The sequence below is a fragment of the Streptopelia decaocto genome, assembly GCF_964273445.1.
Source record: "Streptopelia decaocto genome assembly, chromosome: 8".
In the NCBI taxonomy this organism is placed as follows: Eukaryota; Metazoa; Chordata; class Aves; order Columbiformes; family Columbidae; genus Streptopelia; species Streptopelia decaocto.
The window spans coordinates 4933880-4951403 of record NC_138662.1 but is presented as its reverse complement, the minus strand read 5'-3'; the positions used below and the strand labels follow the sequence as shown (position 1 = coordinate 4951403).

Below are 17524 nucleotides of genomic sequence, written 5' to 3'. Positions count from 1 at the left end.
CCAAGTCTCTCCAATCTGTTCGTTTACTCCATTTCACTTAAAGGATTCGCATCATGGTAACCTTGATTTATTATCTGATTTCTTTTTTGAATCAACCTCTCAAAATTGTGCACTGGCTTGAACCTGCAGTAATAAACCAGCACAGTTATCTCTGGCATGCGTGTCATGCTTTCTCTGCTGAGTGTACCTGATTCATTCTTGCAGACAGGCAGCAAGGTGAAAATTAGAAAACATTGCCCTTTCTGATCAAGAGTATAGGATGGACAGAGTCTTCACTCCATCCAAGAGCAGAGCAGAGAGGACATGGCAGGAAGGGATGCCGTGTTGTCACCTCCCTGTCTGGATGAGACTCCAGACAGGTACTGCTGAGTCCTACCAGCCCAGGCAAGGTCTTTCCGATGCTTAGCTCTGGCAAGCTGGAAGGTTCCCATGTAGCAGCCTGTTGCAGAGGTTTGGCCTCTGAAATTCAGCAGGGCAGACATGTGGGTCCTGGCAAGGATGCAGGACACAAACTGTTAGTCAGGTAGGGCTGGATGAGTAGTCTGGGTCTAACCCTGAGCAGGAATTGATGAATAAGCCATATTGCACTCGGAGTAGCCTTGAGAGACATCGCAAAGAGCTTTGACTCATAATTTATAGGAATAAGATATGTGAGTATGTGTACATCATCACATCGGTGCGTGTGTGTGCAGGCTGGAGGGGCTTGTGTCACTTTAGCTGTACTAATTACTTACAGTAGTAATCTCTGTGTTTAGAGAAGCCTAAAATCATGGGCTGCAGTGTCATTGTGCCAGAAGTCTGAGGGCTTCTCTTAATTAGTATTTCTCAGTGCGCAAAGGTTTTTATAAAATAAAGCTGTACAGCTGTGATATTTGCTTGGACTTGCGTCTCCCAAGGTGGATGGGTAGAAATTATTTGTGAGCTGAGATCATCAGCAAAAATATCCCTTGCAGGAGGAGAGAGAGGGGAGCTTCTGGCTATATTTTAATATTCGTTACGTGATGCTTAAACATCTTTCCTGAATTATTTAAATGAAAGAGTCAGACTTTACACCTGGGAGTAGCTGTGTTGGTATCTAGGCTGGAGCCTATTCCCACTGGAGTCAAGTGTGACAAGGTTTTTAAGGGATTTGCGTAGAGCAAAAGTAGCATTTCTCTTGTAGTCTCAGTTTACTCAGATTCTGGCAGCCTTCTGAATGCTGCCACAGATCTGGGAAGCCCCTGCTGATTCAGGAAAGCAGCTTTTCATGCATATACTGCTGGTTTTCCCCCTCCAAAACCCATTTGGAATAATAAAGTGCTCTCTTTCCCCAGGGTTAGTGAGCCATCAAGTCAGCCACGTGAGACTGATGTTCCCCAGGTCACAGAGGCAGCACTTGGTACCAAAGCAGGGGGTCCAAACTACCTTGCTACCCGTTAGCAAGCCAACGATATCCAGCACGGTGGGAGGGTGAGGAGGAGCACCAAAGATTGAATGTTTAACAGGCTCAATGTCTTTCCACTCTAGTGAGCACAGGGTTGCATCGTAGCACTGTTCTCCTAAGAAGATGGAAAAAGCAAAGAAGGATTTGACAGATTCTCTGGGTTGGATCCCCAGGCCTCCCAATACCAGTAATCAGGCTTCAGGCTGTGACTGCAGTCAAGGAACGAGTTTCTTGTTTCCTGATACGTGCAAACAGGGGCCAAAAAGACTCTCCACCTTTAGGCAAAAGAAGCTCTATGGTGATGTCCTCACTCCAGGAGCCTCCAACATCTCAAGGGTAGGTGCAAAGATCAATTCTTTACCACTGTCCTTCTAAAATGGGAAGACCTACAGTACACCTGGTATGGAGAAATACAGGTTTCACCCCAGGTCCTAGCCCTTCATTTTGGTCAGAGGCCTTTGTGCAAGACCTTGACCCTCACGAAGTGAAGCCATAAGGCTCTTCCTGATGATCACTGTGTTGCCTTCCTCAATGGCCAATGCTATCTCTGTTGTCGTGGTGTTGCCTGGGTTTAGGATGCCGGCATGGCAGGGCAGACATACAGTTGTGACTGCAGGTCATATTTGGAAGTAAAACCCTAATGACCGCCTGCCTCATCAGCCCCTGATCCACATTTTGAGCTGACACCAGGCTGTACTCTGCTGAAAAATCCCCTGCCCCTTTGTGCATTGGGCTGAAGTTTCCAGGTATTTGTGCCTCTCTGAGCCTTTTCTAACCAGTATTCACAGTCTCAGTTGTCCCTAAAGCTCTGGTAAAGTGGGTCTTACAGTCTCACTCTCTCTCTGGACCTCTGCAACCCACCCTTTCACTGTGCCACAGCTGTGCTCTGCTCTCTCTGACGCTTCCCTCACATGCTGCATTTCAGGATGTTTGTGCTGGCCCCCGCATGTACCACTCTTTGGTAAGCCAGGCGAACCTCGAGCAGCACACCCCTAAAGGTAAATATACTGAGAGGAAACCTGGCGTGGCAAGAAATGGGGCCAGAACTCTTAAGGTTGCTTATACTGAGCGTGCTGGGAAGTGGGCTGGTGACTCTAGGTTAGTGCTCTGCTTTCATTCTCCTGTCAGTGCCAGGAGTGGTGCTGAGCTGCTTGAATGTCTCGTGAAAAGTGAATCTCATTTAGAGGTGGAGCAAAGTGATCTGACTGGGTGGTAAAACCCTGCTCCCTTTTCTCCTGGATATATCTCCCCGGCGTTCAGGGTAGGTGGCATTGCTGCCTAGGGGGGTTGGTCCTGAGTTTGCACTGAATTTGCACACATTATAATTGTGTATGGAGTCAGCAGTGCCCCTTTCCTGTGAAAATGGGACCTGCTTACGAGAACTGTACTCAGGATCTGGACACCCATAGCCAAAATCATGGTCCTCTCTTATTTATTCCTTCTGCATCCAACAGTGCCCCAGAGCAGCTTGTTCTCCCTAAATGCAAGGGGTCTTTGTGTATAGGGGGCTGCTGGTCCCACCTGCTTACAAGAGCTTGTTGTATCATAGATGCTCAAATACAGAAACAGAGCATGGTTGGAAGGTCTGCCAGCGCTTACCTGGCCCCCGGAGCACTCCTGGGGATATGGATCATAGCCTGGCAGCAGGTGGGGAAAAAGTGTGTGTGTGTGAGAGGATTTTAGTCTTAGAGAAAGATGGTAACTATATATACCACCTTCCTGTGCTTATAAGTGACATTTATTTTCAAGAGTGAGGACAAATGAATGCATCCTCAAGTGAATCTTGACAAGCTAGACTCATCCCTAACAAGTGGAAACAGATCTCTATTTATGATCTGCTGCTTCTTCAAGGGGGGAGAAGCTATCAAGCTGGAAATGTAAATGCAAATGAAACACTAAGTATTGACATAAATAGTTGATAGTGCACAAAGTGCCATAATGGATGGTGCCATGGATTTTGCAACAATGAAGTGACAAAATTGGAACAGCTGTGCTCCCTGACAACAAATATAAATCAGGGCCATTCTGTAAAGACCCCAAGCAAGAGATATGCATGAGGCTAAAGGAGCTATAGTAAACCCTCTGCATTTTAGGGATTCCTCTACATTGTTCTAAGTGTCCATGTTGGTGTGGACAATGGAAAAGTTTAGGATCATATTTATTCCAGGCTAGGATAGCTATGGGGATTGTGTCAGGGGACATTTAAGAAGGGCAAGGGAATGACCTCTTGGACCCTTTCTATTCCTGATCATCCTGAAACATGCCTGGCTTCAGATTATTGACTGCTGTGCACAATTACTTTGAAATCAAGGGGTCGCATCCATGATGAAAGCAGAAGCACATGGAGCAGGGTGAAGGATTGGGCCCAAAGCTTGACATCCAAAATACCTGCTTACAAGCTAAAACCTTAAGTCTCTCCTTGTAAAGTGTGAAAGTTCATCAAATAAAAAGCTCTCACTCCACTGAAATCTATTTTTAGCTCAACACTTATCTCTGTGTAGGGAATAGTGCCTTTAAAGCTTGCATGCAATTACTTCATTTAGGTTAAGCTTCAAATTCCCAGTTTGCTGCTGTTCTATTATTTGTGGCTTGTTTAGCAATATAAACAGTTTGTTTTATTTATGGGGTAAATGACATGGTTTAATTTGAGCCAATTCTTGGAAATGTATACTTTTTGTTTAGTCCAAATTTCCGCTCAAAACGTTTGGCCAAATCGTGAGACTGTTAGCAGTTTAACTCGATGTTTTCTCACACCACTGCTGACGTGAGTGGGAGGTTCGCTTCAGAAAAACTGAGGAGAGGTTTGTCCCAAGTAAGGTGTGAATAGCAACTTCATATAAAGATGACCTGAGCGGTTTGTTCTCTCCTGCAGTCTTCATAAGCCCTTTATCACCATCTTGACCAAGTTCTTCCCAGCTACGACTGACTCTTGGTCTCGGAGCACCCGGGGAGGCAGGGGATCCCCGCCCCTTTCCGAGAGCGAGGGAGGCCGTGCACTAGAGACAGTGGCTTGTCCACGATCACACCGAGAGGCTGTAGCAAAGCTGGGAACAGAACAGAGCTCCTCAGAGCCGGGTCAGTTCCCGGCCTCATAATGACGTGTGTGATAGTAAATCTCAGTGGAGGCTGCTTCTGTGCTATCATTTCAATATTGGAAAACCATAACAACTTATTGCAGAAGGAAAAAAGGTCTTCCTTTCTGTTTTGCATTTGGTGTCTGTTTGATTTCTCTCGCAAATCCAGTGAAGTGGCTTCTGCTGACAGCCCGGGAGACAGCACAGTCCTCCTGTGTGTGTGGATGTAAAGCAGAGTGATGTCTGGTGGTTTCAGACGTATGTTTGTCTCTTAGTCACAACCTTCCAGATGCCTGAGGACTTTGCAAGTATCCTGGATAAGCAAAGGATTGGACCAACCACTGAGAAACTCATCGAGTCAGATTTCCCAGCACAGTCATTCCAGCCCAAAGTGCAGGTTGCCTTCAAGGTGCTTCCAGGGCAATGTCCTCGCAGGGTTGAGATAGAGAGGTAAGTAACCAGGAGGCAGCTAGAGACATCGCTATGGAGTGGAGACAGCAGATTAGGGTGTTGATTTTTGCTTTGAAGGAAAATACTATCCTGTAAAGCAGTGGTCTCTGAAGTGGGGGCGTGCACACTGCAAGGAGTGTACAAGACAATTCCATGGGATGTGGGAATAAAAGATATTTTTTTTTTATAATAGCATTTATTTAATCTTTTTCTCATTTTTTAATTTCTTTATGTCTGCTCTATAATGTGCATAATATATTAGTACAGTAGTACATCTATATAATTTATAAATTAGACTAGATGACCGTTGTAGGTCCCTTCCAACTGAACTATTTCTGTTCTATAGATGAAGAACTATACACGTATGGGGCACATGACCGAAAAGTGGAGTTGTAGGCATGGGAGCCCTTCTAGGCACATTAAGAGGTTGTTGTCCATCTGCTTTAAAACAGGAGAAGACGTCTGTATCTCAGCTTCGATATTGCTCAGCTCTTAGCCAGCAAGGGGATAGACTCCGATCAGCTGATGCCGAGGCACTATGATCCTGACAATATGCCAACTATTGCGGAGAGGGCAGATCCCATCTTTCCCATCTACCTCCCATTAAAGGTAAGAGAGCATGTTTGGCACTTGTGACCTAGCTCATTGCTCATACCACAGGACGTTTCTGAGAACTGCAGGACACAGCCATCACTGATACAACAAGCAATAAACCTGCATTAGAGCAGATTTGGGCCCTGAAGGGTCTCTGCAAGATGCTGAACGTTTTCTGCAGGGTGCCCACAACTTCCATCAGAAGTAATAGTCCTTGAGGGTGCTCCTCACTGTCATTTATGTGTCCAAAGAAAAAGTGTTGTCTTGTGTTTCCTCCTGGATGCAGTAGTCAGTAGTAGTATTGTGTGAGACCTCTCTAGGTGGTGATCTCTGCTCCCTAGGAAAGAGCTAGAGGTACAGATGTTGCTGTTTGGGAGAAGATTATTGAGAAAAGCTTTTCCGCCTGGACTGTATTCGCTTTTTGTAGCCCATTTGGGAACTGCATATTAATTTTCCTTTCATGAAATTTTGTATCAGGTATTTTCTTCTCTCTGAAGTAAGATTTTATTTCACTCATGTCCTGGCTTTCTAGATATTTGACAACAAGGAGTATGACTGTCGAACTCCGGAAGAGTGGATCTCGCTAGGACTGGAGCCAGGATCTTGTGATAGAAAGCCAGTGCCGGGAAAAGCTCTTTTACCTACCGATGATGTACTGGGACATGGTAAAGCTTGAATGAATGAGCCAACAGTAACAATTACAAGCCTGTTCAGCAGGAGGGAACATGTAGATTCTGACAAATGCAGCTCTGAATAGCAGAAAAAGCAATAACTCATTCTGACCAGGCTCAGGCAGACAGAGACCAGGGATCTTCGTGGCTGTTGGTGCTGCTCTGGACTGTTTCCACTTCTTTAGAAGTAGCCTCTGCTTTTTCCCCCTCCCGTTTTTGTTCCTGGAAGTCAGTTAAGTCAAAATTTAGCTTTATTGATATGTAGGTGTCATCATGAATTTAGTTAGTTAGCTTGAACACAACATGTTCTGCCTGGATTTCACTGCAAGTGCAGGATCAGAAGTCAAGTTCAGACTGCAGTGAAAATCTGAGTAGTAACTCTGCAGCAAATTAAGTCACGTGGATCACTGTTGTTTTCCTGTCACTCAGAGCCTTCCCAATCAGGCATCACCAGGTACATGTGCCCAGTTGTGGCTGCAGCTCATATCAACACATCTGTTTTAGCTTTAAAGCATAAGAACAGGCATTCACACTAACTGCAGCTTGGGGCCAACCTCCAGAGGCTTGGCTGTCTGCAAAACATAAGCATAAAACAGCAGCTGTGTGGATCATGGGGCAGCCAGCACGTGATGGCTGAGTTCTGCTGGGGGGGCACTGCACCCAATCGCTGCCCAGCTGGGATGGGCTGTTCTGCACACACGTGGTCGGACCCTCTAGGCCCTGGGGAGATGGGACCACTAACATCGGTTCTCATCTTCAGTATAACACTGTCCTGACCTGTATCTATATTGACATAGATATCTTTATATATCTGTCTGGTCAGCACCTCTCAGCATTTAAGAGGATCCAGACATTTAAGAGTTAGAATGACCCAGAGGAATAATAAGCTGGGGGAGAAGTTACAGTGTTTTACACCCACTCCCAATTAGAAGAATGAGGACTCATTGTGGAGGACAACACAGGGCCAGAGCTACACATGGCAAAGGAGAATAGGATCCCTGTAGAGCCCATGTGGGTCAAGAGGGCCCCTGGATCAAGGGGTAAAGGAATCGGGAGGCAGAGGTGTCCCCAGGTATGGGCTGAAAGAGAGGAGGTAGGGGTGTACAGGACCCAAATATGAGACTGTGGCTGCAAAGAGTGAGTGGGAGTGCCTGAAGCGGGCGGTGGGAGGATGGTCAACAGGAAACCCCCAGAGGTAAGAGGGGGGAAATGGAGGGCTCTGGTGTATGTGAAGAGTTGAAAATGCTAAGCTGTAAGACCTGAGTTCATTATTTCATTGATCACAATAGAAATTATGTGAGATTGACCGACTTTCAAGCTAGTAAATGGATTTGACTGTAGCCACACCACTCTGATCAGGAAAGTCCATTTGCTGTAGCCTCCGGAATAATGGACTAACCCTGTTTTAATCCTTGATTCTCTCAGAGGACCCCAAAAGCCAAAAGTTAATCTACAGTTGGATTGATGTTGGTGTTCTGGATTATGACAAGAAGACAGAGCTCTACTTGGTCCATAAAACAGATAAAAATGGGCTAGTGCGGGATGAAGCAGGGAGACCCATCCTCAATGGAGGAATGACTCCAGAAGGTATGTTTCAAGTAGGGCTTTTTGAGAGCCAGTCCATTACTCTGGTCCCAGGTAAAGATGGGAAAGACATAATTTAATTCCTCTCCATGTTATCAGTCTTGATGTGTCTGTTTAACCTGTCTGGAAAAACCTCCAGGGGAGAGAAATCCGCATCCTAATTTGACAACCTGTTTGAAGCCATCCCTTTAAAGATACCTTTCCTTTTTCTCTGTCTCCCATCTTTCCTGCTTTCAAAACAAGCTAAATAATGGTTTTTCTGGGCCAATGCCGTTTTGTGGTGGTATGTTGATAGATTAAGATGAAGTAGCCCTCTTTTGAAAGGTTTGGAGATGCTGCTAATTCCATGCTCTTTGTCTCCTGCTCCTCAGCTTTGGCCCCTCATTTTGATCTCCAGTAAGGCAGCCCAATTATGTTGTCCATCAAAAAGCATCGCAAAGCTGTTCTGAGGTTTGTGCTCCCTGTAAGCCCTTATAAGCTTTCCTTTCACTTCCCAGGAAGAGCGCCACTGTTGTCCTGTCAGTACTGGGTGCCACGAGTTTGCCTCCTGTTTCTGGCCGAAGATCCCCAGGTGTTTGCACAGCGGGTAGTTGATGCTCACAGCTTGCGTAAGAAGACAGAGGCGCTGCTCCGGTATAACCTGTATGTGGACTGTATGCCCATAGATGGACTAAACAGCATCAGTGAGGAATGGCTGGAGCATATGAAGCTGTTGGCTTTGCAAACACCCAGGCTGGAGAAGGGGGAGAGGTAAGGCACCAAGTACATGTCTGGGGTCTCAGCCTTCAGTCCGTTAACATTGTAGGGCTTCATAGGGCTACAAAATGAGTGACAATGGAGACAGATCTTGGGCATCCAACTCAGAGACTGTGGATCTCATCTGTTTTCCAGGCTGCGCACATGCACACCACCCTCTTGCCCAGAGCACTATCAGAAGTAGGTAGGACAAGAGCCCAGGGACACATGCACAGAACAAGTGATCTGTCAGTGTTCCCAGATGAAGTAGATGTACTTCTTATGCAGATGCACTGAGCCCTGCTTTCACCTGCAGCTGAGCGTCCTTCAGCAGCAGGAAGGTTGGACAGAAATGGCCTGGCTGACCTTGCTTTCAGGGAACAGATCAGTCACTGCTGAATTGATCTGCAGACCACCAGCTGTCCCCAGAGAGTCAGTGTTTGTCTGCTGGTGACTCTTCTACCTGTTAACAGCTGCTAAAACAAATCAAAAGAAGATCTGCACAGAATGAAGCAAACAGAACAGGCGATCTCTACCTGAATATAATCAAGTGTCTGTTTGAGATGCAGCTCATATCAGGAACGTGTTTTAAGAGTCCCCGGGCTGATGAATCATGAGCCATTGGTGGCGTCGCTGGGAATCAGCCATGACTGATTGCCCTGCTCAGAGACAAGGAGGTGTGAAGCGCTGCATGGTCTGCCAGCCTACACTACAGAGTGGAAGAGTAATTAGTCTCTGTTTGTGAGCAGAAATAGAGGCATAAAGAAAAGTACTCTGCCTGCTTGAGGTGAAAGATGATGATTTTATAGGGCAAACGGAGCAGGGTTTCAACACTTATACACGTGTTCTGGCTGAGGAAACTGATGTCGTGTTCCGCAATTGGGAAGACAGCTCATAGAGCCCAGCTTTTCCAGAACTACCAGCTGGCTTCCTCAGTTCTTAGTCTTTTCCTCTTCTCTCTGTAATGCTTTTTCCCCTGCACACTGCCAGTGGAGATTTTGCTTTGATCTGAAAAGACACTGGAGAAGGCTGTGGTCCAAGTCCTAGGGCCCACTTGCCTCTGTCACGAAGTGTCCAGCTGATAGCTTTGCTGGCTGCTTCAGTGTCTGCACAGCTCTCCTGATGCGTTCAGCAGTAGGTGAGCTTCTAGGTTAGCAAATCCAGGAGGAATGAGTGAGGGATGGGGTTTGCAGCAAAGCTGCAGACATACTTCTGCTCAGACACCGTGGGTTATCATTGTTTCCATGTCTTGTAACAGGGTGTTAGGCCGTGTGTGCCCTCTGGAGAAAGAAGTGAGATCAGACTATGAACGCACCATGAACAAGATGATCTTTGACAGAGTTGTCTCTTCCAAACCTCAGACATTTTATTATGTCACCCTGCCAGACAAAGAGGAGGAGAAAGTACCAGAGAAAGGTATGGGACACAGGGAAGCAGTTTGAACTCAGCATGGTGATAGGACCTCTTGTCTTTGATAGGATTCAGGCTTTGTTGCAGAAACTCTCAGGTTCATGTTAATGATTAAAGCTCATAAGGGGAACCAGAAGGAGATTATATGAGATGTTTGAGTATGCCTGCTCATTTTTAGAGTATATTTGCACATTCATATTACCATCCACCAGCCAAGCTGCAGTAACTCTGCAAGTGGAGCCTTAATGGCACCAAATACATGGCAGCGTAATTAGCTTAACTGCCTTCTGCTCTGCACTGTGCTGGGACCGGCCACCTTTCCTTTGCTGTGCTCAGCCGTGACATACCTCAGGTGTGAAAGGGGACTCAGGATCTTTTAGAGTTCTGAACGGGAGGAAAATGACCACAGTAAAAGATGAGGAGGTGTACTTTTTGCACTTCAGTCTTCGAAAGTTTGGAATGCCTTGAGGTGGTTCACAGGTGGCCTCTCACAGGTGAGATGACTCAGCTGTGCCTTGAAGCCTTAGCAGGAAGATTCTTAAAGTCCGGTGTTCTTTCTCATGGAAACTTCATGAGTCAAAGCCTCAAGAACATCAGGGACTGAGAGGGTCTCTCAGCCCCTAGTGGGAGGCTGCAGAATGTCTCTTTCACCCAGCCCTCTGTTGAGACTGCTCCATGATAAGACTTGGGCACTGGAGTAGAGTCCTTTTTGTGAGTGCTGTCCTAAAAGGGAGCTATACTCTTTCTCCAAGACAGAAGCTGGGATGGCTATTGCAGGCAATAACATGTTTGGTTTGTTTTTTGGTGTTTTTTTTGGTGCCAGGGCTCGTATCCATCCCAGATTATCCTTTTGATGAACAACGAGCAAATTTCAACTTTCTCTCACTCCTGACCAGGCCAGAAGTCATCCTTCTCCTTACACAGGTGCAAGATGAGTGCAACAAGGCAGCGGCCATGTCTCTGTTTAACTCGACCTTAACCGAGCATGTCTGCTTGGAGGAGTTTGAGCAGATCCAGACCCAGACCTTCACCCAGGTGAGCATGGGGGGTGAACACGTGGAGAAGCCAGCAAAGCTCTCAGCCTGCGTTAGGTGCAGCAGCTGCTGATCGATTCCCTGGAAATGGATGAGCCTTCAAAGGAGATATTTAGGTGAGGCAGGGAGGGATTTGCATGCGTGTGTCAAATTTATTGGGATGTGGGGAGAAAGAGCTGAAAGAGCCATTGCCCCCTAGTTAGCATCAGCCAACGCTGACTGCTTTCAGTCATATTTTGAACAAGTGGCCACAGAGGGCTACAGCTCCTCTTTCCTCTTCCTGGTCTCCATACAGGTAGCAGTCCTAGTTGGCGCTCGAAAGTTTCCACTTTTTTTGTTTTGTTTTGTTTTTATTTCCCTATCCCTCCAGCTGCAAGGCACAAGAGCTTTCATTCCTCCTGAAGCACCCATGGGGCTAATGCTTTTCTACGCTCTATGTTCTTTATGTACTTAATTAAATTACTCTGCTTGCAATGCCAGCAGACTAGGACAAAAATTTGCAACTCTGTGGTAACTCTCGCCAGAAGATCTTCATGTCCTCTAAATGAGGGCAGCACATCGCACCCTGGATGTGGCCATACAGAGTAGCTTGGGCAGGGTTACACAGTAAATCAATGGCAGAGGGCATGTGCTGGTCCTTCCCAGCCCCATGCTGTTTCAGCTAGGCAGTGCTGTCATCCACTTAGTGACTGAGGTTATTTTATTACACACAAACAGCAGCTGCCTGTGGAGCAAAAGTGACACTTGGTGGTATTTTAATAAATTAAAACACTCCAGACTGCTGTTGCCCTTGGCTTCTTCCACTCTTTCTCCTTGCTTGTCAAGAGAAGACAACATTCTGTCCTTTACTTGCTCATCATACTGCCTATACAACTTTTTTTGAGGGACCTTGACACAGGCTGCTCCAGGCATACTGCTCTATAGAAAAGAGAACAAAAAGAAAACACTGTACATAAAAAAAAAAAAAAAAGAACTGAGTACTCCTGCTTTTTAATATCAGGCTTTCTTTTTGTAAGTCTTTTGTCAGTGAAGGAGATGTATGGCCAGGTTCAGATGCCACGTGTGTGTGCATGGATTTGAGAGCTACTGTTTAGCTGCTGCAGCTCTGAGAGAACAGTTGCCTTTCAGAGCAGAGGAAGGTCCAGCAGTTCCAGGTAGCAGCTTTCCCATCAGTCCTTGGAGGATAACACAGCTTGCTTTGTTTCTTTGCCCTAGGTTCAGGTGTTTCTCAAGGACATTTGGATCAATACTCTAAAGACTGCAATAAAGAACAACCTGAGAGATTCAGGCAAAGGCTTGTATGACCTGGAACAGGACGACTGGGATCTATACCAGATGTCCAAACTGCATAAGTTGATGATGCGGATCAAATTCATCCTTCAGGACTCTATGCGCTATCTGGTCCAGAACTCACTGATCAGCTTCACCCAGCTCTTGCTGGATGCTTGCCACGGTATCCTGAATTGCTCAGAGGACATGGAATGGGGAGATGATCTCATCAATAGTCCCTACAGGTAAGGAAAGGGAAGAAAAACAGAGGAGAAAGAGTAGAAAAGCGTTGTAGCATTGTCTGTCTTTGCAAGCAAGCTTTGCACTGTATGGGGGTTTAGGCGGGGCTGTTCCCCCAGTCCTCTACCAGACACATTTACTTGAGTCTGGAAGAATGTCACAGAACTGGCTGTTCTGTTAGTGAAGATTTGAAGTTGCTGTTAGTGATCAGAACCAAGGTCTGCTACTTTGTCATACTGTTGTAAAGATTACCCACTTCTAGCATTCTCGAGGGAGCATATATTTACTGCTAGCTTCTTCTGGAGGACAAGAAGAATACCAGGAGGCATGACTGCTTAATTCCATTCTTGGATTAAATCTCAGGAGTAGGATGTAGCCTGGGATCTGTCAAGAATACAAAATTGTCACAGTGCCTAGAATTTTCTTCCGGTCAGCATTGATTTAGATGCATTTTAAAAGCATATTGGAGATGCTGGATGCCTAGTTTGGAGAGCATCTGCTATTTTCTCAACATAAAGTTATGACTTTTGGGGATTCTGGTATGTTGTGATTGACAGTTCCTTTGCCTTTGGTAGATGAGAGGTCTCAATGTCTTTACTGATAACTTCAGAACTCAATGTTTTGTACCTTCATCTGCATGGGACGGTCCTCTCTTCTGCTTTCCTTTCCTGTCCAGTAAGCATTTTGCTATCCGCACGAGAGCAATGTAGGTGTGTGCTGTTGTCTCAAAAAGCATCCCTGTTTTTCCTTATTTCTTCCCATTGCAGGCCTCAAAGAAATCCACTCTTTAAAGCAGACCTTGTGCTAGACAGCAGCGGTGTTCACTTCAGCCCCCCTGTGGAGAGCTTTGAGAAGTCCCTCATTTCTCTGTTCGACAAGGGAATCCTGGTGACTCACACTGTCCCACAACTGGAGAAGGTGAACTCTTTTGCATCAACAGTGGCAGAGCTCTGCAAGTCTCCTCAGTGCATTGCAGCTTGGCATAGACACCCCCGAGCTCATACTGAGGGAAACAGTTCCAGAAGTAGGTAGTGGGGAATCCATTTACATTAGTTTGGGCACAGGACTGTGCTAATGCAGTTCTGTTCTGACAGGATTTTTTCAAGCTCTGCAACCCTGTAGTTGTTTTATGGGGTTGCTGTCTCTGCTTTGGTGCTGCAGGTTCTGTGGAGACGTGTCCTAAGTAGCCTGGTTGCCTGAAGTGCATGGCAGCTGGTAAAAGCAGACTCATCAAGGAAACAGCAGCTTTTCCAGTGTCATCAGTCTGGTGCAGATCTTTTCTGCATATGCATCCTTCTGCCTGTTACTGTCAAAGCCCTATCTCACTCCTGAGATCCTCCTTCTTTGGGGAGGTGACATTAAACTGATAAAACAATTCATGACACGATGTGGAAGGGTGGACTGCATGACTTCCCGAAGGTGCCACTAGGGATTGTCTCGCCGCTCTCCTGAGGACGCACAGTTAGCTCTGCTGGTGCTGACAGACCTCTCTCCTTCCTCTTCCAGTATGTGTTGGAGAGCATGGGTATCACAGGCACACCCTGGCTGAACTCGGTGGGCTTGCACGAACCAGAAGTGGCAGAACTCCGTGAGACCGTGCGGTCTGCCATTCAAAAGGCACTGATCCCTCTCCAGGCCTATGCCAAGAGATACGAGAAGTTCTTGGAGCTGAATAACAATGACATCGAGTACTTCCTCAGGTAAGTGGCCTCTGATGGAGGCACCTCTATAGCCCAAATGGCAAGTCTTTTCAGAAGCTGTTGTGTGGATGTGCCTGAGAATGTGAGACCTGTTCCGAGACCATGGATGTGCATGACGTACCTCAGATGCAAGATCAGGTGTCCACCAGAGGCAATCATCAGCCATGGGCAGTGGTCCCTGCTTTTAGAGGACACTGGTGGCAGGCTCTGACAGCAGTTACATTCCTGTCATGTTTGTAAGTATAACTGGCTATATTAATGGCCCTGAAAGTGACTCATCCTATTTGAAAATCCAGTTAGCATACTTGACTCTGACCTCCTCAAATAGCATCTGTTCCAGCAGGTAACATTCTGTAGAAAGTGATGTTTTCTTTTGTTTCAGTCTTGTTGTTTTTACTGCCAAAACTCTTTGCACCTATGCTGTTCTTTAGCTTCTGCCACTTTAGTGGTCTTCTTTTTAGCCCTCATGTTCTTTCCAAACCGTGGGACTGAAGTGCTTTTTCTCTTTTGTTATTCCAGTCAAATAATTTAAAAACCCAATCCAAGAAATTCCTGTCTCTTCCCAGAACACACTGAAGTACCTGCCCTCCCCCAAGGTGCCTCCTGATCTTGCCCTGTTTACCCCAGTGCTTTCGTTTTGCCTCTCCCTCTCCTCTTACCTTATTACCTCTTTTATCTCTTTCTTCCACTCCTTTTCTGCAGCTGAAATGTTTTCTGCTTCAGATCTGTTGCTAAAACCCATTGCAGATATGACTCTGTCCCTTCCCTTGCTCCCCAGTAAAGTTCCTCAGCTACATACCAGTTCCATGTCTTCTCATACAGACATCTTCTGAAGCTGGGGGCCTGTCTGCACCGCTGCATGGGCGCAGCTGCCGTGCAGGTAGGCACAGGCAGCCTGGCTTCCTATGCTCGGCACTGGTGGCCATGGCAGTGAAGACACTGAAGCAGAGCTTTCAGTGCAGGCTGGTCACCCAAACAGAGTGACTTTCTTTGCTACTATAGCTTCCCATGCTCAGTCAAAGCTCCTCACCCTCCTGTGCCAGCATATCTTTGGTTGTAAGGTCTGGAAGGCATTGGCACCCTCTCAGTCTGTACTTGCAGAAAGCTGTATATATTTCAATAGAAGCATGTTTTAAAAACAGTAAACATACTTGTTAGTAATTTCATATCTTAATCCTCTGGATGGACACATCTGGACATCCTACAAACAGCCTGGATGTTGAAGTAATTTTAAGGTCTACATTACCTTTTTTTGTTGGTGTTTTTATTTATAGAGAATATGAAGAGCAAAGTCCATCTGCCCAGGAGGTGATGACTTTAGTAAACACGTACTTGTCTGAAAAGGAGAACCTGCAAAACACTTTACCTCGTTCTATTGTCATTGGTCCCTTCCATGTCAGCACAGAAGATGTTAAGCGAAATCTGTGCAAAAAATACAAAGCACTTGCCACTTCCATGTTGGACTTACTTGCTAAAAACCTGCATTTGCAGGTGCAGAATGTAAGTTACCTTGTTCAATAGATATTTGTTAGTGTCTTGTCCTTCGGCTTTTGAAGTTGCTGTGTTTGTGAAATGGTCAAAAGATGCCAACTGAGGCCACATTAATGAGGACATTTTAAAGATTGTGTCAGAGTGATTATTTTAAAAAACTACTAGAGAAGAGATGTGCAGACTCAATCAAATCAGGTATTAAATATATGTAATAAATTATGTACCTGAAAGCTGTACCTCTTGAGATGAAATTCTTCAAGACCCTGCCATCTTATAAAAATGTGTGGTGGATTGAAAAGATCTGCCTAGGAGACAACTGGAAGGTCCGTCTGCTTGCTCTGAGTGTAACTGGAATGTAGACAACTGCCTCTGCCAGAGGGTTGTCTAAATCTGTTATTGTCATCATTTCGACTACATACCTGCGATTCCTCTTCCTCTTTTTTTGGCAGTCTCATTCCATTTGAGCTCAAATGAGAAGGATGGAGAAGGACTGCAGAAACAGGAACAAGACTGTGTACTCATCACTTTAGACCACCTTCAGAATGGGAAGTGGGTGGATTATGGCATGTTGTCCATTAACAATTAATGACTTTTTGATGGTCTTTTCTCTGCTGTGTCCTCCTGTAGATCTGTGATGTATATAAAGCTGTCAGCTGCAAAATGCATGAGAAACCAAACATTATCGAGGAGCTGGCAGAGCTGCGGGAGTGGATGAAGGGGGTCCCCGAGCAGCTGGCTGTGCAGGAGGTAGGACGCGCTCTCCTTGTGGACAGGGGACCCTGGGAGAAGGGAGGAGGAAATTTGTCAGTGTAATGTGTGGTGTCTCAGAAGCAGAACTCCAGGTTTTTTTGCTTCGATGTCATTGCATGCAATGCCAGAAGATCTCTGGCTTTGTAGTTTTGTAATTTCTAAGATTTGTACTTTTAAATACAAATATCATGAATTTAAATATCTATTCAAAACAAAACAGCAGTAAAAAAATCTTTCCTAAAAGACAGAAAAGTGTGCTTTTTGCTATCTTCATGATCCATTATGCATTTGTGTACTGAATAGCTGTTTTCTAAAAATGATTGTTGTTTTCAGGAGAATATTTCTGCTACCAAATACCTATATTGCTGTTAATGTATTTCTTCTAATAGGATATTCTAGTGCCAAGTTATTTCAAAGTTATTTGAAGTGTAGGTCTTCTCTCAGCTGAACAAATGGCGAACAAAAGCATCAAGCTGTAAGCTGACTTGTCCAGACCAAGGAAAGAACCTGAAGGATAACCCAAAACATTGAATTTCTGTCCAGCACTTTATCCACTCGGTCACACTTCATTCATGTAGAACAGAGGGTGACGATGGCCTGATCATTCGCAGAACAAGGGGTTGTAAATCCATTCCCGCTGAAGCAGCCTACATCACGTTAAGCTTGTGTGACTAACGCCCTTCAAAAGCATCTCTTGAAAATGAGGTGTACACCAGACAGTTGGAATCAGTATGGTCTAAAGGTGTCTGGTTTTTTGTGTCTTTCTCTCACCCTGTGCAGGAACTGATTCATCAAGTCGTGGAAGATTACAAGGTCCTAGAGGAATTCCTTTACAAACTTACTGACGAAGATTTCAGTGACATGTGAGCACAAGGCATTTCTCCCACTGTCAAAGTGGGATACTTTGCAGCAATTACTGCTCTCGGTGCTTCAGGGGCTATGTGTCTATCAAGGGTTCCAGCAGAACTTTCGAGTGCCTCTCAGGCTACATGAGCACTGAATTCTTGAAATGCAGTTTATAGATAAGTGTGGGTTTATGCTGCCTTCTGGCCTCGGGACGAGGCAAACCGGTAGCTATTAACCTGTTTAAGGTATTAAA

The 17524-nt window shown here is 45.6% G+C and overlaps 1 protein-coding gene across 1 annotated transcript in view; it reads left to right on the top strand.

The window, feature by feature from the left end:
• Positions 1 to 1546: 1546 nt before the first annotated feature.
• Positions 1547 to 17524, top strand: part of DNAH1 (dynein axonemal heavy chain 1) — a gene marked incomplete at both ends in the record, with an annotated part of 69251 nt that continues 53273 nt past the window's right edge. The window contains 15 exons of the mRNA XM_082060341.1: positions 1547 to 1759; positions 2349 to 2421; positions 4773 to 4947; positions 5400 to 5556; positions 6074 to 6206; positions 7638 to 7799; positions 8294 to 8546; positions 9790 to 9947; positions 10765 to 10976; positions 12191 to 12489; positions 13252 to 13402; positions 13991 to 14184; positions 15459 to 15684; positions 16303 to 16422; positions 17206 to 17288. Coding sequence (XP_081916467.1) covers positions 1547 to 1759; positions 2349 to 2421; positions 4773 to 4947; positions 5400 to 5556; positions 6074 to 6206; positions 7638 to 7799; positions 8294 to 8546; positions 9790 to 9947; positions 10765 to 10976; positions 12191 to 12489; positions 13252 to 13402; positions 13991 to 14184; positions 15459 to 15684; positions 16303 to 16422; positions 17206 to 17288 — 2609 coding nt within the window. The remainder of the gene's footprint in view (positions 1760 to 2348; positions 2422 to 4772; positions 4948 to 5399; positions 5557 to 6073; positions 6207 to 7637; positions 7800 to 8293; positions 8547 to 9789; positions 9948 to 10764; positions 10977 to 12190; positions 12490 to 13251; positions 13403 to 13990; positions 14185 to 15458; positions 15685 to 16302; positions 16423 to 17205; positions 17289 to 17524) is intronic.